Source organism: Adiantum capillus-veneris, chromosome 22 (genome assembly GCF_014529385.1).
Source record: "Adiantum capillus-veneris isolate H3 chromosome 22, ASM1452938v2, whole genome shotgun sequence".
Classification (NCBI taxonomy): domain Eukaryota; kingdom Viridiplantae; phylum Streptophyta; class Polypodiopsida; order Polypodiales; family Pteridaceae; genus Adiantum; species Adiantum capillus-veneris.
Genome location: NC_140952.1, coordinates 75193351 through 75216701, shown reverse-complemented (window position 1 = coordinate 75216701; position 23351 = coordinate 75193351). Strand labels below are relative to the sequence as shown.

Genomic DNA, 23351 nt, shown 5'->3' with positions numbered 1-23351 from the left:
CCACAAAATTTTTTGAGCCTACTTATTTATACCTAGTTTTTTAAATGCAATTCACATACACACATAAAAGCTTCCTCTTCACATGTCAAACAAAGGTATACCAGATTGCGCCCTTCAAGTAAACAAAGACACGGTGATAGGATGGAAGGAGGACCTACTTTCCTTCATGGCAAAAAAATAAGGACACACAAGTTGGTACCTATGCCATATTGAAGTAGGGAGCGATCTTGCAAAAGATCTTAAAATCTTTTTAAGTGAGCTTTCTTGATTGGATGGAAAGCTTCAAGAGTGAGCTTTTTCCTGTGGGAAGAGAGCTTTGAAGGTGAGATTTTTTAGGGCAGACCAGCCACGTGGCACGAGAAAACCCAAAAGCTCGCTCCACAGCTCACTTGCAAAGCTCGCTCCAAACATGCACTCCTTTTGAGGTTTCCCCACTGCTTCCATTTTTCTTTATGTTGCCCACTCTCCATGCTCTTGTGTGCGTCGGCTCATGAACCCCCATCAAGGCTACGAGTTCTTTTACCTCTTCGTCCACATTGCCTGTCTTGAAGACCGCAAATTCTCACATGTAAAGCGCGCACCCGTCTTCTTTGCTCCTCCTCTAGTGTCTGATTAATGATAGTGGGTGTGGACGTGGGCGTTATCTCCTTGCCTTTTCCTTTCTTGGCCACCTTGATCCATTTCTCGGCTTCATCCACCTTCTGTTGAGTTTTGGTAAGAACATCCACCCAAGAAGTCGTCATTTCTTTGTGTTGCTCTTCTCCCTCTTTGATGGCCCGTACTTGCTCCTTGATCGTGTTGATTTCTTCGATTACTGAGGGTTGCAGTTCGCCCTCTTCCAGTGTGTTTCTTGATCGTGCTTCGGTGAGATCTTTCTTGAGTGACGCAATCTCTTCATCCTGAGTCGTCACTCGGTCTTCCAGTGTATTTATCTTGGATCAGCACGCGTCCTTCGAGCATGTTTATTGTGCTCAAGAGATTGCGGTTCATCTTGGTAATGGTCTCCGTCATTTCCTCTTTGCACTTTTGAATGGCATCCTCAAGGGGGTCGGCTTTATCGTTTAGCTTCCTCATGCTTGATCGCCGTTTGAAAAAGAGCCACTAAGCGCACATGTGCATCCACATTAGCAGCGGGCGTGGTAGCTGGGCGACGAGTGGGGGAACGCGAGGAGGTATGGCAAGGGAGGGGCAACGATAGAGTACGGACGAGAGAGAGAGAGAGAGAGAGAGAGAGAGAGAGAAAAATGAAAAATGAAAAATAAAAAAATGCGATAGAGAGAGAAAGAAAGAAAGAAAGAAAGATTTTTAACGTCTATGTCAGGCCGAAATCGGCCTATGAGACAAATCAAATGTACATGGTGTGTATGTCATCCGTCTATCGGAAAGACAAATGAAACAAAACTGATACAAAACTGAACTGAATGTAGGTAGTGGAGTATCTGAGGAGAGAGAGAGAGAGAGAAGCACGATAGAGTTAAAAGTTAAAAACGTTAAAAAGGATAGAGTTAAAAAAAATATAGAGTTAACAAGTTAGTAGGTAAAAAAATTAAAAGGAGCGATAGAGAGAGAGAGAGAGAGAGAGGCAGCGCAATAGAGAGAGGGAGCGGGGGGGGGGGGGGGGCAGCGCGCGGGGTAGGAGAGAGAGAGAGAGGGGGGGGGGGAGCGAGAGCGCAGGGGCAGGGGGTGCGGGTGCGCAGGGGCAGCGGGTGCGAGGCGGGAGAGGGAGAGATTCACCTACGGGTGCGGGGCGAGTGGAAGAGAGAGAGAGAGAGAGAGAGAGAAATGAAATGAAATGAAATGTTATATTAACGTCTTCAAAAGGCCAAAATGACCTATGAGACCAATCAGTTACAAAATAGTGAATCTAATACCATGTCTGGGTACAAAAGAACTAGAAAAGAACTAGAAGTGGAACAAAATACTACTACTACTACTACAATCTAAAACTACGTGGGTGTAGCAGCTGATACAATAGGTACCCGGTAAACTGGATGTAACAGTGTGTGAAACAAAGATGGAAGAAATGGTGAGGATCCATCCTCATCTGCACTCTGGATGTCGAGAGAGTATGGCTCGAATCAGAGAGAGAGAGAGAGAGAGGCCGCCGAAGGCGGCCAGCCACACTAGTGTTAATAATAAAGGGAAGACTTCCATCAATGAATATATGTTCTCAATGGACAAAAGTTAGCCCGCATTGTCAATCCATTTAGGAAGTTCTTCCTTCCCATCTCTCTTGCCTTCAAGGATGACTTCCCCGATATGGCACCATGTTTATCCACAAGAATGTGTTGACAACTTAGATAATCCTGACAGGAGGTATTAGTTGCACCCAGACCCCAAATCATCTTCTTTGTATGGCTCTGAGCCGTGTCCTCTAAGATTGCTCCAGCTCTAATCCAATGCCTGAAAAAGGTTGAGTGTATAGCATTGTACAATTTTGGACAGCATCAACCTTGTGCATGATGGATAGTCGTGAATCATGAACACCGTTGAAAACAGAATAATAGCCTCTGCTTTCTCAAACCTAGCTCATCTCTCCCTTGTCAGGATGTGATAGCCAGTCCTCTAAAGCTGCTCCAGCTCCAATCCAATGCCTGAAAAAGGTATAGATGCTGAACAGGGTTGTACAGTTTTGTACAAATCAACCTTGTGTGTGATGGATAGTCGTGAATCAACCTTGTGTGTGATGGATAGTCATGAATCATGAACACCGTTAACAAAAGAATATTAGCATCTGCTTCTCAAACCTAGCTCATCTCCCCCTTTTCATTTTGTGATAACCTGTCCTCCCATCCAAACAAATCCAATGCAAAGGTCTCTGTGTTAAGGTACCCTTCTATCATCTCCCTAGTTTCGCATCCCCCTGTTTACACCTCAAAAGCATCCTCCATCTTTTTTCATGGAAGGTGCCTTGAATGAGACAGGCATATGATTTAAAACTATATGATCACACATACTTCCATGACCTATATATTTTCTGTGTGCACGTAAGGCCAACCATACTCTTGAGTTCCGTTGGAGCTCAAATCACTTCTTTGAGCTATTCTGTTCATGTAAGAAGTTTTGAATGTTCAAAAATCGTCTAGAGGTTTACAAATTTCTTAGAATTATCCCTGGTAGATCTTCTAGCCTTATGTGCTGCATACTAGTGGAATAAAGGAAAGATTTTCTCATTCAGTTAAACATCATTGGCGGCAGCTCCTGAAACGAATTGAAGAAATCTTTGTTCACTATATCAGCTTTAGTGATCCACATGGACAATGAGGCATGATAAGCAAAATCCTGCTACAAGTGGAGAAGCTCCCAATAAACGTGTCCTCTCTCTCTCCAAACGAATTTCCATCATTGAATTGGAAATGAAAGCATGGAGAAAAGAGATGGAAGATTGGAGGAACGCGAAGACCGTTTTCCTCCGAGAGAATGAAGAAAAGGAGAAGAGGTGGAAGGACGAGAAGGATCATCTTCTCAACAAGATCGCCACGTTGGAGAATAGCATTTTGGACCTCCACAAAGAAGTGTTGGAAACACGGTCAAAAAATGGGCTTGAAGAAGGGGAATTTCAGCCCTCTTTGAGGGAAGAAATTGACAACATCAATGAGGAGAAGAAGTCATGGGCCGCGGTCATATCCGAAACGCAAAAGAAAGTAGAGGAGGCCGAAAAATGGATTGAGGTTGCCAAGAAAGGGAAAGGTAAGGAAGCTCCTTGTACACCCACTCTTATCAACATGACCCTCGAAGAGGAACAAAGAAGGAGGGTGCGGGCTCTACATGTGAGGGTAACCGGCCTCAAGGACATAAACAATGTGGAAAAAGAGGTCACAAGCCTCACATCAATGATGGGGGTGGAGAAGCCTTCACACACAAAGGCATGGAGAGTGGGCAAGAAGAGTGAGGGCCCTGGAGAATCTTCAAAGGAAAGAGCTCTCATACTACGCTTCCCTTCATTGGAAGAGAAGAAGGAATTCTTGAGGAAGAGACCTACTCTCAAGAAGACAGGTATTTTCTTAGGCGATGACCTCACTCTCTCACAACTTGCGCATATGAGAGAAGTAATGCCCGAGATTCAAGCGGCAAGGGAGAAGGGGAAGATGGCCTTTTACAGAGATGGTCGGGTGGTGATTGTAGAGCGGCGCTCTACATGACGGTGCGAGACCTATGGGACCACATTGAGGATGGCGACTTGGAATTGTAATGGGTCTATGAGGTTGGATGTTGGTGCCTTTGAGGACAGTTTCAGAGACAAGGACATTGTTTTCTTTTCAGAGACTCACCAGGCCCCTGGCCAACTGTTGCCACATGTGGTGGGATACAAATGGGAGACAGTCCACAGAACAGTCACGAGATCTGAGCATGGGAGTAGAGGTTCAGGAGGAGTAGCGGTGTTGTTTAGGGAGGAGCTACAGCCACTACTACATATTGTACGGAGAGATGATCAGGCTAGATACATGTGGGTGAGGCTGAGAGCTGACACAGGTCGATTTCTATATATTGCTATATGTTACTTCCCCCCAGTACGTCAGTATATGCTGTATCCAGAGGGCAGTCGCCTTTCTCAATTCTAGATGATGATATATGGGAGTTTTCTAGGGATGGTGATATCATCCTCCTAGGAGACTTCAATGCTCGAACGGGCAACTATCAGACAGTCTTCTACGACACTTCAGATGAGATGCTTAGAGAGTTGGATGTGGGTGAGCTGGGGTTTGACAGATGCTCACATGACAGAGAGCAGACTGAGTATGGGAGATACCTCACGGAGATGACGACTACACATGGGCTAGCCATACTTAATGGCTTACAGCGGTTTCCTGGAGCAGCAGGCTTCACATGCTTTCCACACAGACATGGGGCCAGTACAGTGGACTATGTTATGACACAGCCGAGCTTTATTCCTTGTATTCAGGATTTCACAGTGGGAGCCAGACCAGTGGGCGTAGCAGTGGATCATGCTCTCTTGACACTGTCCGTATCTTTTCAGTTTAGTACAGCCCAGAAATCAGGAGGCAGGTCACACACCCGTTATACATTTACACCAGAGACTGACTCGGTTTATACAGAGGCGATCTGGGATCGTCTATGCACAGTTGCTCCAGGCCTCTCAGTAGAGGAGTGCACTACTTTACTGACTGAGACACTACATGATTTAGCATCAGAGGCATACCCACACACTCAACCGGATCGGAGGCGACATTCTGGGAGCATGCCCCAGAATAGTTGGTATGATGAGGAGTGCAGAGAGATGAGAGCCCAGCTTCAAAGGGATCTTCATTTAGGAGTCATCACCTACAGACAGTCGCGGATTGCTTTCCGGCGCCTTGTGCGAAAGAAGAAACGAGCTTACCTGGCCCAGATGGAGCGAGACTTGTATCAGTTGTTCTTGAGTAGAGACTCGGGCGAGGCATGGCGACTCTTCCATGAGCACTCCCCTCCCCCAGTGATTACTTCTCCTGATGTGTGGGGCCAGTATGCGACATCGTTATATACGGTTCCTGGGCAGGATCCCCTTCCAGATCCTACAGAGCCATGTCCACCTACGAGCACCTTCTTTACCACTGAGATGGTAAAGAGAGCCATTGACAGGATGAGGACCAGGAGGGCTTACGATCATGACGGTCTAGTAGCGGAGCACTTTATACATGCTAGGGATATGCTGATGGAGGTTCTTGCAGTGTTGTTCAATCGTGCCATGTGTGAGGGATTACCTGAGACTTGGAGGTTGTCTACTATTGTGCCTATATTCAAGGCAGGTGATCCTACAGAGCCTGGAAATTACCGCACTATTATGGTTGGACACACACTGGCACGATTGTATGCATCCATTATTGAGCAGCAGTTGAGTAACTGGGCAGAGGGTGAGGGTGTACGGGCAAAGGGACAGGCAGGTTTCAGGAGGGGTTTCTCCACTCTTGACCATATTCTGACACTCAGAGCTATCATTGAGGAGGGCAGGTCACATGGGAGACGGATTTATTGTAGCTTTGTGGATTTCCGCAAAGCATTTGACATGGTACCGAGAGCTCGACTGATGCGCAGACTGCAGGAGATGGGGGTGCCCACAGTGTTGATTTGGGGGATTATGGCTTTATACAGATCAGTGATGGGACATGTACGCACCCCAGAGGGGATATCTGACTTAGTTCACTCCACTATCGGGGTGAAACAGGGTTGCCCATTGTCTCCTACTCTATTTGGTATGTATGTTGATGAGGTGTCTGATTACATTGACAGAGAGGGTGATAGAGGTGCCCAGCTGGCAGGGACGTGGATCCCATTGTTGTTATATGCTGATGATATTGTCTTGATCTCTGACTCACCAGAGGGTATGCAGCGACAGTTGGATGCATTACACAGTTTTGCAGAGGATAGTGGATTGTCTGTAAACCTTGGTAAAACCAAGGTCATGGTGTTTAACACCACACCGCAGTGGATCAGGAGATCGGCACCGACCTTCACGTATGGTCAAGAGATTGTGGAGTATACAGATGCATACACTTACCTTGGGATAGTCTTCACTGGGCCGAGGTTTTCTTTGGGGAGAGCAGCAGAGACTAGACTGACCAGAGCTTATGCGGCCTTGGGAGGCTTGGAGAGGATGTGTTCGCAGGTTCAGTTCCAGGAACCTCGGACAAAGTTATGGCTCTTTGATACTTTAGTAGCCTCAGCTATGATGTATGGGGTACAGGTTTGGGGACCTTCTGTAGGCCAGGATGGTTGGAGACGTATGGAGAGGCCCTTGGTATCTATGATCTCCCGATTGATTAGAGCCAAGGCCTCCGTACCTCACGCGATCATTCGAGCAGAGCTAGCTGCCCCCCCCCCATGGAGATTGAGGCGCTTACCAGATCAGTGTCCTTTGTGCACAGCCTATGGGATACTACTAGAGACAGATATGCTAGACTGGCCCTTGAGTCTTCCAGACAGTTAGCTCTACAGGGGGACACTTCATGCTGGTATGCACAGATGACTTCATGGTTTCAGACGCATGGCTTCACCATGGACAGGTTGCCCCCTTTCCAGTATTCTCTTCAGGCACCCTCGCTGTCTCTTACACGGGTGGAGATCACTAGACTCATTCGTCAGGACCTGATCCAGCTCGACACCAGGAGGACATGGATAGATCCGCCTCAGGAGTTGAGCACGAAGATGGCTTTCTATAGAGAGCATCTTCTCCACCTCACAGGAGATGGGTTTGTGATTCGACCCAGCTACATGGACACACATATGTCTCATGGTTTGCGTTGTGCCATTGGTCAGATACGCACATCCTCACATCAGCTCGAGATTGAGACTGGTAGATTCAGAGGGATACCAGCAAACAGCAGGATATGCCGATTATGCCAGAGAGAGCCAGAGACAGAGTTGCACTACATATGTCATTGCACAGTGTTCTATGAGATACGGGGGCGTTTCCACTGCTTATTCTGAGAGGGTTTTGGTCCTCTATCTAGGGTCATGAGTTATGAGGATCAGAGATGTCTTGGACTATATCTACTTGAGTTACACAAGTATAGAGACACTTTACTGGGGAGAGCTAGAGAGAGGCAGTCCCAGAGACACATTACAGATTTCTTTTCACTAGATATGGGACAGCCAGAGGAGCAGCCACCACTGTAGAGCTCGTCCCACACTCATTCGACCACTACTGGCACTCTCATCGACCGAGCATTGGAGCTACAGAGATACAGACGACCGCGACTGAGGAGAGGAGCTACACAGCATCAACGGAGACTACAACAGAAGATTCGAGCCATACTCTCTCGACATCCAGAGTGCAGATGAGGATGGATCCTCACCATTTCTTCCATCTTTGTTTCACACACTGTTACATCCAGTTTACCGGGTACCTATTGTATCAGCTGCTACACCCACGTAGTTTTAGATTGTAGTAGTAGTAGTAGTATTTTGTTCCACTTCTAGTTCTTTTCTAGTTCTTTTGTACCCAGACATGGTATTAGATTCACTATTTTGTAACCGATTGGTCTCATAGGTCATTTTGGCCTTTTGAAGACGTTAATATAACATTTCATTTCATTTTCTCTCTCTCTCTCTCTGAGATGCTTAGAGAGTTGGATGTGGGTGAGCTGGGGTTTGACAGATGCTCACATGACAGAGAGCAGACTGAGTATGGGAGATACCTCACGGAGATGACGACTACACATGGGCTAGCCATACTTAATGGCTTACAGCGGTTTCCTGGAGCAGCAGGCTTCACATGCTTTCCACACAGACATGGGGCCAGTACAGTGGACTATGTTATGACACAGCCGAGCTTTATTCCTTGTATTCAGGATTTCATGGTGGGAGCCAGACCAGTGGGCGTAGCAGTGGATCATGCTCTCTTGACACTGTCCGTATCTTTTCAGTTTAGTACAGCCCAGAAATCAGGAGGCAGGTCACACACCCGTTATACATTTACACCAGAGACTGACTCGGTTTATACAGAGGCGATCTGGGATCGTCTATGCACAGTTGCTCCAGGCCTCTCAGTAGAGGAGTGCACTACTTTATTGACTGAGACACTACATGATGCAGCATCAGAGGCATACCCACACACTCAACCGGATCGGAGGCGACATTCTGGGAGCATGCCCCAGAATAGTTGGTATGATGAGGAGTGCAGAGAGATGAGAGCCCAGCTTCAGAGGGATCTTCATTTAGGAGTCATCACCTACAGACAGTCGCGGATTGCTTTCCGGCGCCTTGTGCGAAAGAAGAAACGAGCTTACCTGGCCCAGATGGAGCGAGACTTGTATCAGTTGTTCTTGAGTAGAGACTCAGGCGAGGCATGGCGACTCTTCCATGAGCACTCCCCTCCCCCAGTGATTACTTCTCCTGATGTGTGGGGCCAGTATGCGGCATCGTTATATACGGTTCCTGGGCAGGATCCCCTTCCAGATCCTACAGAGCCATGTCCACCTACGAGCACCTTCTTTACCACTGAGATGGTAAAGAGAGCCATTGACAGGATGAGGACCCGGAGGGCTTACGATCATGACGGTCTAGTAGCGGAGCACTTTATACATGCTAGGGATATGCTGATGGAGGTTCTTGCAGTGTTGTTCAATCGTGCCATGTGTGAGGGATTACCTGAGACTTGGAGGTTGTCTACTATTGTGCCTATATTCAAGGCAGGTGATCCTACAGAGCCTGGAAATTACCGCACTATTATGGTTGGACACACACTGGCACGATTGTATGCATCCATTATTGAGCAGCAGTTGAGTAACTGGGCAGAGGGTGAGGGTGTACGGGCAAAGGGACAGGCAGGTTTCAGGAGGGGTTTCTCCACTCTTGACCATATTCTGACACTCAGAGCTATCATTGAGGAGGGCAGGTCACATGGGAGACGGATTTATTGTAGCTTTGTGGATTTCCGCAAAGCATTTGACATGGTACCGAGAGCTCGACTGATGCGCAGACTGCAGGAGATGGGGGTGCCCACAGTGTTGATTTGGGGGATTATGGCTTTATACAGATCAGTGATGGGACATGTACGCACCCCAGAGGGGATATCTGACTTAGTTCACTCCACTATCGGGGTGAAACAGGGTTGCCCATTGTCTCCTACTCTATTTGGTATGTATGTTGATGAGGTGTCTGATTACATTGACAGAGAGGGTGATAGAGGTGCCCAGCTGGCAGGGACGTGGATCCCATTGTTGTTATATGCTGATGATATTGTCTTGATCTCTGACTCACCAGAGGGTATGCAACGACAGTTGGATGCATTACACAGTTTTGCAGAGGATAGTGGATTGTCTGTAAACCTTGGTAAAACCAAGGTCATGGTGTTTAACACCACACCGCAGTGGATCAGGAGATCGGCACCGACCTTCACGTATGGTCAAGAGATTGTGGAGTATACAGATGCATACACTTACCTTGGGATAGTCTTCACTGGGCCGAGGTTTTCTTTGGGGAGAGCAGCAAAGACTAGACTGACCAGAGCTTATGCGGCCTTGGGAGGCTTGGAGAGGATGTGTTCGCAGGTTCAGTTCCAGGAACCTCGGACAAAGTTATGGCTCTTTGATACTTTAGTAGCCTCAGCTATGATGTATGGGGTACAGGTATGGGGACCTTCTGTAGGCCAGGATGGTTGGAGACGTATGGAGAGGCCCTTGGTATCTATGATCTCCCGATTGATTAGAGCCAAGGCCTCCGTACCTCACGCGATCATTCGAGCAGAGCTAGCTGCCCCCCCCATGGAGATGGAGGCGCTTACCAGATCAGTGTCCTTTGTGCACAGCCTATGGGATACTACTAGAGACAGATATGCTAGATTGGCCCTTGAGTCTTCCAGACAGTTAGCTCTACAGGGGGACACTTCATGCTGGTATGCACAGATGACTTCATGGTTTCAGACGCATGGCTTCACCATGGACAGGTTGCCCCCTTTCCAGTATTCTCTTCAGGCACCCTCGCTGTCTCTTACACGGGTGGAGATCACTAGACTCATTCGTCAGGACCTGATCCAGCTCGACACCAGGAGGACATGGATAGAGCCGCCTCAGGAGTTGAGCACGAAGATGGCTTTCTATAGAGAGCATCTTCTCCACCTCACAGGAGATGGGTTTGTGATTCGACCCAGCTACATGGACACACATATGTCTCATGGTTTGCGTTGTGCCATTGGTCAGATACGCACATCCTCACATCAGCTCGAGATTGAGACCGGTAGATTCAGAGGGATACCAGCAGACAGCAGGATATGCCGATTATGCCAGAGAGAGCCAGAGACAGAGTTGCACTACATATGTCATTGCACAGTGTTCTATGAGATACGGGGGCGTTTCCACTGCTTATTCAGAGAGGGTTTTGGTCCTCTATCTAGGGTCATGAGTTATGAGGATCAGAGATGTCTTGGACTATATCTACTTGAGTTACACAGGTATAGAGACACTTTACTGGGGAGAGCTAGAGAGAGGCAGTCCCAGAGACACATTACAGATTTCTTTTCACTAGATATGGGACAGCCAGAGGAGCAGCCACCACTGCAGAGCTCGTCCCACACTCATTCGACCACTACTGGCACTCTCATCGACCGAGCATTGGAGCTACAGAGATACAGACGACCGCGACTGAGGAGAGGAGCTACACAGCATCGACGGAGACTACAACAGAAGATTCGAGCCATACTCTCTCGACATCCAGAGTGCAGATGAGGATGGATCCTCACCATTTCTTCCATCTTTGTTTCACACACTGTTACATCCAGTTTACCGGGTACCTATTGTATCAGCTGCTACACCCACGTAGTTTTAGATTGTAGTAGTAGTAGTAGTATTTTGTTCCACTTCTAGTTCTTTTGTACCCAGACATGGTATTAGATTCACTATTTTGTAACTGATTGGTCTCATAGGTCATTTTGGCCTTTTGAAGACGTTAATATAACATTTCATTTCATTTCATTTCTCTCTCTCTCTCTCTCTCTCTCTCTCTCTCTCTCCACATAGCGAAAATAGAGATGGGCAAGTGATTGCACTCTATGGACAAGATCTCTAAACATATTCAAGAGATTGCCGACAAGAAAAGTACTGCACAGAGCTAGCCACTTCCTCAATGAAAATGGAGCCTATGCAAAATAAGACACTCAAAGCGTCATTGCCATGTACACTACAGTATGTTAGACAGTTGACGCATAAGTACAAGTAAATGTGATTGATGCAGCCTGTACATGGAGGGCCTTAAGTACAACGGCCATAAAACTTCCTTGGCAGCAAGAGACTCGAAAATCTCTGTAAAGAATGACATTGCTCAAAGTGAACAACTCCAGGTATCATGACATTCATGAACTGATTGTTCTTCCCCAAACACCGTAACTTGCTGCTAAGCTCATCTAGACTGCAACTAACAAAGCCCATCTAAGTAAGCCTCCACTCTTGCTATTTGAGGAAGCCCAATGACAACAATATCTTCAACAGCGTACTTGTCATTTATTAGAGCATTGATTTTGTTCATATGCTTCAGTAATATTTGATCTGTACAATGTATGTAAACAAATTCTCTCTCTCTCTCTCTCTCTCTGGGCAGTATACAGCAGGGCTGCTCCTCCAACAATACAGGTTTCGGGTGCGTGGACAGCAGGCCTCTCCCACAGTGGGGGCCGCTTTCGTGTTTGCAATCAGCGCCCTGGGAGGGCCTACCCAGCTAGGGGCTGCGTGTGTTGTTCCCTTACAGGTGTTGAATCGGGTGCAGACCCGTTGGGGCTGCATCTCTTGTCTTTGGTGTGGAATATACCCTGCGCCCTGTGGGGTAACCTTTTGGCAGCGAGCTGACCCAACTCAAGGGGGGTAGCCGGTTGTATGCTGGACAGTTTTGGGCAGGTTCAGTTGCATGACAGCGGGCGCAAGGCCCTTCATCTTGTTCTAGTGCTGATACCCACAGTGGGTTGGAATGTGAATGTACCGCAACGGGTTGTGGATGACTGATTCTCCACCTGGTCTCAGCTAAGCCAGAGTGTCGAGGTAATTTTGAGTATTTGGCTGGTCTCTCGAGTGGGACTCGAGCCCCTACTTTTGTATGTCAGTTGAAGGGTGAGCCGTGGTGCTCCGAACCCCTATTTACTCCTTCTTGGTAGAGCCAATACCCGCATCGCCGATGGAGGCCATGAGCGCATCGCCGATGGAGGCCATGAGCGCTTCGCCAATGGAGGCCATGATCGTTTGGCCAGTATGTAAGCCCCATATGAAGGCAACCTTTGTGCTTACAAACAAGCAGATAATGCAAATGGAAAGGGAGATGAAAGAATGGAAAGCAGAGACGGAGGGATGGTGGAAAGAGAAGGCCAACCTTCTTCGAATGTTTCTCAATGAAGGGGCGCAATGGAAGAAGGAGAAAGAGGACTTGCACGCAGAGCTACAAGCACTTAAGGCGGATTCACAAGCACTTAGAGAAGAGGTCACAACCCTCAAGCGAGAGCTTGCGGATAGAGTAAGTAGTGGATTGGGAATTCCAGCCCTCGGTGATAGAGGAATCAAGGTCATCAAGGAGCAGGTACGGATGATCACAGAGGAGGAGAAACAGAAGGTGGTAAAGACGTCTTCGTGGATGGATGTGATCACGAAGACGCAGAAGAAGGCGGATGAGGCCGAGAAATGGATAGAAGTCGCTAAGAAAGGGAAAGGGAAAGAAACCACACCCATCCCCACTCCTACAATCATCAACATGACTCTAGAAGAGGAGCAGCGAAGGAAAACTAGAGCCTTGCATATAAGAGTAACCGGTTTAAAAGACCGAGATGATGTGGAAGGAGAAGTCGAAGAACTTCTCCGCATAATGGGTAGTGAGGCTACTCATACAAAGGCATGGAGGGTAGGGAAGAAGACACAAGGCAATGGGGAGACTTCAAAAGGGAGAGCTTTAATCATCCGTTTCCCATCCATGGAGGCAAAGAAGGACTTCTTGAAGAAGCGCCCTACACTAAAGAAAACGGGTATATTCCTTGGAGATGACCTCACTCTCACACAGCTTGCGCATATGAGAGAGGGATTCAAGCGGCAAGGGAGAAGGGAAAGATGGCCTTCTACAGAGATGGCCGGGTGGTGATTGTAGAGCGGCGCTCCACATGACGGTGCGAGACCCATGGGACCACACTCAAAGTTGCCACCTGTAATTGTAATGGATCTATGCGCCTTGATGTGGGTGCTTTTGAGGATAGTTTTACGGGAAGAGACATCGTCTTCTACTCTGAGACACATCAGACCCCGGGTCAATCTATGCCTCACATTAGTGGATATAGATGGGAGACAGCCTGTAGACAGGAGACACGATCAGAGCACAAAGGGCGGGGCTCAGGAGGAGTGGCAGTGTTATTCAAGGAGGAGTTGCAACCATTGATACATATAGCCCGCAGGGATGAGCAAGCTAGGTACATGTGGGTGAGATTGAGAGCAAAGACAGACAGATATCTTTACATTGCTATTTGCTACTTCCCCCCGAGTACGTCAGTTTATGCACCACCCAGAGGACAGTCCCCCTTCTCTATTTTGGATGATGACATATGGGAGTTCTCTAGAGATGGTGACATCATCATTCTAGGGGATTTCAATGCTAGGACTGCCCATCATCATACAGTATTTTATGATACTTCAGAGGAGATGCTGAGAGAGTTGGATGTTGCAAAGACGGGCCTATCTAGACTATCATAGGATAGAGAACACACTGAGTATGGACTCCACATGGATTGGCCATCTTGAATGGCCTATAGAGATTTCCCGCTGCGGGGGGTTTTACATGCTTTCCACACAGACATGGAGCCAGCACAATGGATTATATCATGGCACAGTCGAGCCTCATCTCTAGTATCCAGGATATCAAGGATTGAACCCAGACCTGTTGGTGTGGCAGTGGACCATGCTCTTGTGTCGTTGACCATCTCTTTTCAGTTTAGTGTAGCACACAAGCTACGTTCAGCAGCCCCTACTCGCTACACCATCACGTGGGAGACGGACTCTATATACATAGATGGGATCTACAGACGCCTGTGCACAGAGGAGCCAAGGCGACCTTTGGAGGAGCTTACTACTATACTGACACAGACACTACATGATGCAGCAGCAGAGGCATACCCACATACCCAGCCTAAGCAGAGATGCCGTTGGAGGAGCATGCCCCAGAACAGTTGGTATGATGAGGAATGCCGGGACACTAGAGCGAGACTTCAGAGGGAGGTGCTTTTGGGGGACATCACTCACAGACAGTCACAGATTGACTTCCGACGCCTAGTGCGGCGGAAGAAGAGGGCATTTTTGGCTTGCCTAGAGCAGGATCTATACCAGCTATTCTTGAGTCAGGACTCACGTGAGGCATGGTGGCTCTTTCATGAGCACTCCCCCCCCCCCCCCCCATCACTGGGGCCAGTATGCATCATCTCTGTACACAGTTCCTGAGCAGCCCCCCCTTCCCGACCCCCCCAATCCATGCCCACACACATGTGCTTTTTTCACCGCTGAGATGGTGAGGAAGGCCATTGACAGGATGAGGACTGGGAGAGCATATGATCATGATGGCTTAGTGGCTGAGCATTTCATGCATGCCAAAGATTTACTAGCAGAACTTCTAGCAGTTATGTTTAACCGTGCCATCTGTGAGGGCTTGCCTGATACTTGGAGCCTATCTACTATTGTACCTATCTTCAAGTCAGGAGACCCTACGGAGCCTGGGAATTATCGCACTATCATGATTGGACACACATTGGCACGGTTGTATGCATCTACGCATATATCTCAATCCACAATTCGATTAACATGTCTTTCCTCATATTTGCATAACTCTCATTCTTCCAAGCTTCCATAGCCTCATGTAATTCCTTTTCCATGTCTAGCTTCCAATTGTTCAATTCCACCTTGATCATGGTATGCCTTCTTTTAGACATTAAATCATCTTAATTCTAGATTGTTTTCTTGCTCGCAAAGATCCGGAAGTAACCATGCTTTTCCGTACTCTCCTCCGGAATGCATTTTGTGCTTTGGGTGAGGTTTGGTAGACGCCGTTGTTGAAAAGTTTGTGGTGCGGGTAGGAAGATGCCGCGCTTCTGACTGAGAGAGTTTGCGGCTTAATCGTTGACAAATACCATTTATTCAAAAGATAAAAACAAAAAAACAAAAACTTCAGTTCAATCATGGAAGCTCCACTCATTCACAAGGCAAAGAACAACTCAAAACTCATGTGTGTGTGATGATTTTGTGCAACCTCAACCCCAATTACACAGGTACAATGTCTATTTTGTCGTGTAGTAAACCCTATCTTCCTCTTTCAATTCTTCATCGAGGCCATTTCATGGAAGCTTGGGCACTTCCATAGACAAGCCCACACACCTTTTTGAAGAGGCAAAACCCTAATTAAAACCCTCACACACCTCCAAATACAAGGTAGGAACAGCACATAACTATACTAGCACACCATAGGAGAACCCTCTGTATCCCCACTTAAAGTGCTGATATTCCTCTTTAAACAAGCCTTCCCCTTGCTTAGAGTCATGACACCGTAAGTGATGGAGCATTTTGAGCCATTTTTTGCCCAAAATGGGGTTTTTTAACCATTTTATGGCTTTTTTTTTTGCCATTTTAAGCCTTGAAATCATGCATTTTGGTCGTAAAAAGCCCAAACGAACTGCAGAAATCTCTAAAAAAGTGGAAAAATTCCCTTGAGCACAATTTTCATGTTGAACCCCAATTTTCCACTTGTCGTGACCTCTAATCACATCATTGATGGCTACGGCATGCCAACTACTATTTTTGGACGGTGGTCGTCCGCATTGAACTTTCTAGGCGAAACAAGTGCGCCACCATAAAGAACTCGACATACGTACACTTCTAAACCAAAGTAGGCAGTTTTAATGTGAGAGAACACATCACAATGCCACGTCCAAGGCCTCGCCTCTCCAGTAAGGTATGTACACAATTGCAACCCTGGCAACCGTTTTCACACATATGAAACTATGTACATTGTAGCATGATGCAATTCTTGTAAGTATTATTTGTTCGAGTAAAGGACTTAAAATCCTGAAAGTGTGCGCTAAAAAAAAGGGCTATGAAATGGGATAAAATGAGTTTCTCAAATTGTCATGTTCATTCCCAATCAACCTGATAAGCACACAATTGCACCATATGACCATACAGTTGGAATCAGATTTATTCATGCCCTCCTATGCAGTTCAATTGTTCAGGGATCTTCAGTATTTTCTTTACACACTGTAAGTGTCGTTCATGGTAAAGTTACGAATATTTTGGAATCTCCACAGGTTGGCTGGGACATAAAGGAGAAGGCAGGCAAGAAGAAAGTAGTGCTTGAGCTGGGTGGAAACGCAGCTTGCATTATTGAGGTGTGGCTATGTTCTTAACTACCAAGTGAAATTTTCTGTTGAAAAAAGCAAGGCATGAACTTACATGTGCTAAATTTTTGTGCAGGATATGGTCCCAGACAAGCAAACTATTGTAAATCGTATCATTCATGGTGCTTTTTACCAGAGTGGCCAGTCTTGTATCAGTGTCCAGCGTGTATACATTCATATGGTAAGCGTTTTTAAAATTGCCACTCTTCAAATAATGTAATGTAAAGTGAACAAGGTGAAGACTTGCATTGGCATTTCAAAACATTAAGATGAAAAGGAAGCATAAAGGGACCATTTACAAACTAATAAGTCTTTATGAAACAAAAAGTTGCAAAGGAAGTTATGAGGCTCTTCAATGGATGGACCATTTACAAAGTTGAAAAATTTGTACACCTTTCTCCTTGTTCTCTAAGGTATTCCAAAAATGAGGGACTCTCATGTAAAGAGGACATCGCAACAAGACCAGCACTATAACTGCCCAGCAGAACAATCATCCACATTCTTGCTTACATGTTAGCTGGTAAGGAAGGGACCATCAAATTCAGGGCTTGAAAACACCTAGAAACTCTTATAAAATTAGATTAACCTAATTGTTATTGTTTCTGTTTCATGGCTCTTTGCAATACTTTTGAGATGGTCTTAAGCTGGTGAAAACATTCTTGAATTTATTGGTCTATCAGAAAGGGTGAGCTTATGTCCACTTTGTTTAGCTATTCCTGCTCGTTTCCCTTGAAAACAAGCTGCAAATGTCTATCCTTGTGTTGACCAGTGAGCATTATTTTGAGCATATACTTGGTAAGGATTGACAGTGCCATACATAGAAACAACATGAAAAGTAGAAGACTAGAAAGAGTGTGTATGACCCACTACTCAATGCCCCTCTTTATAAAAAATAGGAAACAAATGTCTACTATCTCTCAGAGTGACCTATGCATTTACAAAAGACAATACTAAGTTAATACCTCTCTTGCAAAGAAAATAGGAAGAAGAAATTTTTCCATCATAAACCTGCCACGTGGCACTAATTGACAAGCTCTATTGAATGGTCCAAAATTGTTTCCAAGAGTTAAATACTTTACTAAGGCCTGATGTAGACCATAAAGAAGGCAAAGAATCACAGTTATGTCAGTCATTGTGAAAGTCAAAGCCACTGGCTTGTAAAACTACATAGTAGTGTTATCGAGGGTTCAGAAATGAGAAATGCAACCACAAAAAGTTGACCATGGTATGAAATTATGGACTGAGTTCTACAAGATAATGTGTCCAGAGCAAAAAACAGTGACTAAACTTGATGCCAATTTTCAAAGTCTCTTATCAGGACTTATTCCTGCTCCGAACATGAAATCCGTTCTTTCTGCATCTCTCACCCTTTCACCCTGTAACAACGCCTGTGTTCGAGTATGTTAAAAGATACCGTTGTCTTTCACATATAGCTATGTTCTTTGTCAAGCCTTTACTTTTCCTACCGTTCCATCTTGCCAACAAGCATGAGATTCAATCATGGATATTCTAGTCAAAGCCGCCTTTGAGAATAATTATAAAATGTTTGGTCAAATTTCACGCAACCAAGGGGCAGCATTAATTATTAGTAATGGCATAGGACAAGACAACTTAGGGTAGACATCCTGTTGTTGATCCCGGGGTATTGATTCCAGGCCAAAATGAAAATTTTTTGAGAAGTATCAGATGATTTGTTGCATGGACCAGACAAAAATATATGCCTTCCGATCCTAATTGAAGCTCAAATGACCCCACGGTGTGAGGGAAGATGAAGACCATCGCAAGACCTTGTTGGCTGGTGGATGCTGAAAATATTTGGTGATCTCAGAGTCTGTGCCTACTACCATCTTGAGATCCTTTTTGCACCCTTACTATGAGGTGCTGAAGACCAATGTCCAAATGAAAGACACCTCTATAGACAAAGGAAGATGAGGATAATTATTGTCTGGGTTTCCAGGTCATTTTCATCCATTTAAGTGACACCTACAGTGTCCATATTGTCATTACTTATCTTGCACATGTGTGAAAAGCTGTAGCATATAATTTGCTCCATGACTTTATAAGCAAGTTCATTTATGTCTATCCGGATAAATTAGAATAACCTGTGATTTCTCTTTGCAACCTGTATATGATTATGCAGGATATCTATGAGGTGGTCAAGGATGCATTGGTGGAGGCAACAAGTGGATTAGTGAAGGTAGATTCAAAATCTTGTCATTGTCAAATGTTATGACTGGGCCAATGGCATTGTGCACCAACTTCAATCTGCTGTTTAATTACAGGGAGATCCTCTGAATGAGGATACCTTTATTGGACCCTTGATAGATGAATCCGAGGCAAAACGCATTGAGGCATGGGTAGAAAAAGCCGTGTCTAATGGAGCGAGGTATGAAAAACATTAGGTACCTATCATTAATTTATAATGCAGCATCAGTGATCTCTTATTTTTGTAGGATCCTGGCTGGAGGGAAGAGGGATGGTTCATTCTATGATGCTACCATCTTGGAAGGAGTTAGGCCAGATATGGAGGTAAGGAGGGTGCAATTTTGTTTGTGGTGTCAGTAATGGCTTGTGTGAAGCTCAGCCGTCCTCTACTTGAGATGAGCTCAAATACTTTCTACTTGAGCCATCTTTCAAAAGCTTAAACTTTTGTTGATTTTGGTTTGACTCGACAGATTCACTGTGAGGAGGTTTTTGGCCCTGTGATGGAGCTAATTCCCTATGATGACTTTAAACCTGCTATTGCAGAAGTGAACAAATCGAAATTTGGTCTACAGGTAGCTTTATGCATGCCTTTGAAAGTCCTGTCATTTATAAGCATTTGTTGAGGAAGCTAGCTTTAGAATTTGGCTCATAGTATTAGGCTGTGAGTGAGCTGTCGCTATGAATCTGACCAAGTGGAGGTTCGAATACCCATTGCACGGTAACATGGGACAGAACAGCTGGGACAGGGAACGGGAGACAGGGCTTAGATGGGAACCTTGTTTCCACAAGAGGGGTTTGAAACAAGGGGCTGGTGCTGGGACGTCCATTGAGATGTCACCATTCTCAGATACCTTGATACAATTCTGTATTTTTTTCCTGTAAGGAAAGACTATCATAGTGCAACTTGCAAAGCCCTGTTTCTTTTTCCTCCTTAAAGTTAAGCCTTTTTAGCTGGTGACTGGAGGGCTCACTGAGGGTTACTATATGGTAATAACACCCGAGTGTAAGGGACGGGGTAATACAAGGTGCATTTGACAAAGAATGGTCCCATATATAGGGGTGAAAAGGGGGCATTTGATTCACGCAGGTGACATTTCCTTGTTTTTACTAGTGAATCCCAGGGGCTCATGATGAGGGCACAATCTAACAGGGTTGCTACTGCAGGCAGGGGTATTTGTACGCGACATCAACAAGGCCTTCTATGCATTTGAACAGCTTGACGTGGGAGGTGTAGTGATCAATGATGTACCAAGCATGCGTATAGATTCACAGGTTTGTTTTTGTCACACCCTTGTGTAACTCACATTGGCTGTGTTGCTTCTGTCTATTTGATGAAGTATGGTTGTTTTGTTTTAGCCTTATGGTGGTGTAAAAGAATCTGGACTTGGCCGGGAGGGCATCAAGTATGCTATGGAGGATATGTCCGAAGTTCGTGTGATGCTCTTGCGGAATGTTAGCCAGTTGTGAGATGGATTTATTCTCTTTCAGAGGTACTTCAAGTAAATCATGTACATGACTCAGCTCTAAAATTGTGACGACCATCACTGGATTAAATGTAATGTTGGAATGCCTTGTGATCGGGCAAGGTATTATAAATCTTGTAACAAGCAGCTGATGTTATCGTAACAAGCATTGACAGCTGATATTAATATCTTTTGCAGAATGTACCATAAAAAGCATTGACAAGTGCAGTAAGCATTGACAATTTTTCTATATAATGCTTGCGCCTCTACTAAGACATGAAGTTGTTTGTGGTAATCCTTGTGCTCATTGCATTCACTCCCAATATACCTGGATGATATTTGTTATGGCAGTAAGGCTTGAAACATGTCTCATGTACAATCATGTAGATTACCGAAAGAAATGAGCATGGTCATACGACCAATCAAACAATCCAATATTGGACATGACATGAACAGCCCATAACCAAGATGGCAACGTCGTCATGCTAGAGATTTAAGAAAATGTCGCTGCCAAGATGCTATCCTTCCAGGCTCATGCATTTGCCATAGAAATGACCCCAGCAATGGTGAGCTAAGATGCATTGCAAAGAAAAATATAAATTACATGGTTTTGAACAACCATTAGCACTATCAAAAATAAAGGCAGTCCTCCTGCTTCAATTACATTAGAAACCCCCCAAAACCCCCTAGTAATGAAGCATATTGAAAAGCAATTGTAAATGTGCATGAGTGCTTTTCAAAGGCCGAGACATGAGGGAAAAGAACTCATAGTATCATGTAACCAGGTGGATGAACCAAAGGCCCATACTTTCTTGGCAATAGAACTGAAGTCTATTGTCTTCTATAAAAATGGTGCAAAAGGAACACGTGCCAAAAAAAAAGACTACTATGAAAATTTGTTGCCAACGCAAACCCTCCCACCATAGCCCGCCAAAGAAACACTTCCGTAAGGAAGTTGAATATGCCAACCTCGAACAAATACATCTCTCCACAAAGCAGCAAATTTTTTTGACCTACCAAGCCTTGTTTGCCTTGTCAACCAACCAATGCTTTCTCTAATAACACACTAATTTACAAGTGGGAAACCTCAAACCGAGGAAAACCCATGAAAAGAAGAGGTACAAAAAGCGGAGCTATATGATGCTCCGAGGGCTAGAAACAGTCAAAGTAAATCCTATATGCATCAAGAATAATATCCCCAGCCTTATAAGCGAAATGCAATGCTTGGCCAAGCGACAGCTCAAAATAGGGAAACAAGGCAACATCAAGAAGTTGCGATGGTGCCAGATGGCCCATAGAATCCAAAATCTAACCCAAGCAAAAAAGACTACAAACTACTGCAGAGATTGAAGCGTCCCAAAAAGCCAAAACCGTCTGTGAAAAGTGACGGCAGGGAAACGGAGTCGAAGAGCAGCCGATACCGGTCGAATGAAGGATGTGGAGCAACGAAAATCCCACAATAAGTGTGGCACAGTCTCCTCCACTGCATGACATCTGAAACAACAAGAAGGCGCAATATGCCGAGTATGCAATGTGCTACCCACAGGTAAATCTCCCACCAAACAGCACCACAAGAAAATACGTTCCTTCATAGAGAGATGACCCTGCCAAATGGAAGACAACGTGCGCCTCCACCATAGGGATGACTTGGAGAGAGACAACAATTGATTACCATGACGCACAATCCACACATCAGATTGGAGGAGAGCGTAGACACTACCGGCTGAAATGCATTCCAAGTTGACATCGGAAAGATTCCAATCCAAACAGTGAGAGTCTTCATTCAAAGGAGGAACACGAGAGAGATCAGCAAGCATGCCACGAATTTCTCGCCAGAGAGGAGAATAATGAGGTCCCAATCCAAAAAGAGACCACGTAACAAAGAACGAAAGAGCAAGACCGTTGTCATCTACCACTTGATGCACTTGGCATATCCCTTTTTGAGAAAGAAATTTATGCTTGCCGAGGAGAGCGTTGGACCAAAGTAAAAGAGAAAGCCTTGCTTAAATGCAAGCTCTCCAATCCAAATGCATCCTGACAACCTTCCAATCAACAATGAGAGAAGAAGTAAAGGGACATCCAAGAATGTGCCCTTCAAGCTTGCCAAAAATGACCTCCCAATAGGTTGGCTGCCAATGACCAAAGGACAGAGTGAATATTGTTTGTAAGAGTTCACCGCTCTGTTGCCTCACACAAGTCTAGGGCACTTCCTTGTACGGCTAGTGTCTCCTGGTTGGCCACCCATAGTCTAGGTTGTACCCTTGTCCGGCCGCTCGAGTTTGGGGCCAGCCACCCATTTGAGTTGGGCGCCCCACCTTGGGCACTCATATATACATATGGGGCCAGGGGGGTACACATATATCATCTGGCATTTGTACAGGCTATGCTCTGGTAGTCAGGGGGACTTATTGCCCCCTCTTCCCCACATCTAGCGTTTGTGTTTCTGTCTCTCTACAGAGAGAATCTTCTCCAGCTTACGGAGGATGGTTTTGTGACGAGGCCCAGATACATGGACACCCACTTGTCTCATGGCATACGATGTGCTATTGGCCAGATACGCACATCTTCACACCAGCTGCGGGAGACTGGGAGATACAGCGGAGTACCAGTAGAGGCCAGGACATGCCCCCTGTGTGACATCGAGCCTGAGACAGAGTTGCACTACACATGCCACTGCCCCGTCTACTATGAGATACGAGGCCTCTTCCATTGCTTGTTCAGAGAGGGCTTTGGACCACTCTCCAGAGTCATGCGGTACGAGGATCAGAGATGCCTTGGTTTGTTTTTGCTCGAGCTGCGCAAACACGGAGAGAGCCTAATGAGAGGAGGGGCTAGCCAGTCTCAGAGACAAA

At 45.7% G+C, this 23351-nt stretch overlaps 1 protein-coding gene across 1 annotated transcript in view; it reads left to right on the top strand.

The window, feature by feature from the left end:
* Positions 1–20794, top strand: part of LOC147429604 (uncharacterized) — a 256363-nt gene extending 235569 nt beyond the window's left edge. Inside the window, exons 23-30 of the mRNA XM_086495869.1 lie at positions 16742–16822; positions 16908–17012; positions 18972–19028; positions 19114–19217; positions 19285–19360; positions 19507–19608; positions 20201–20308; positions 20393–20794. Of these exons, the coding sequence (XP_086351995.1) occupies positions 16742–16822; positions 16908–17012; positions 18972–19028; positions 19114–19217; positions 19285–19360; positions 19507–19608; positions 20201–20308; positions 20393–20503 (744 nt within the window). The 3' untranslated portion in view covers positions 20504–20794. The remainder of the gene's footprint in view (positions 1–16741; positions 16823–16907; positions 17013–18971; positions 19029–19113; positions 19218–19284; positions 19361–19506; positions 19609–20200; positions 20309–20392) is intronic.
* The last annotated feature ends 2557 nt before the right edge of the window (positions 20795–23351 follow it).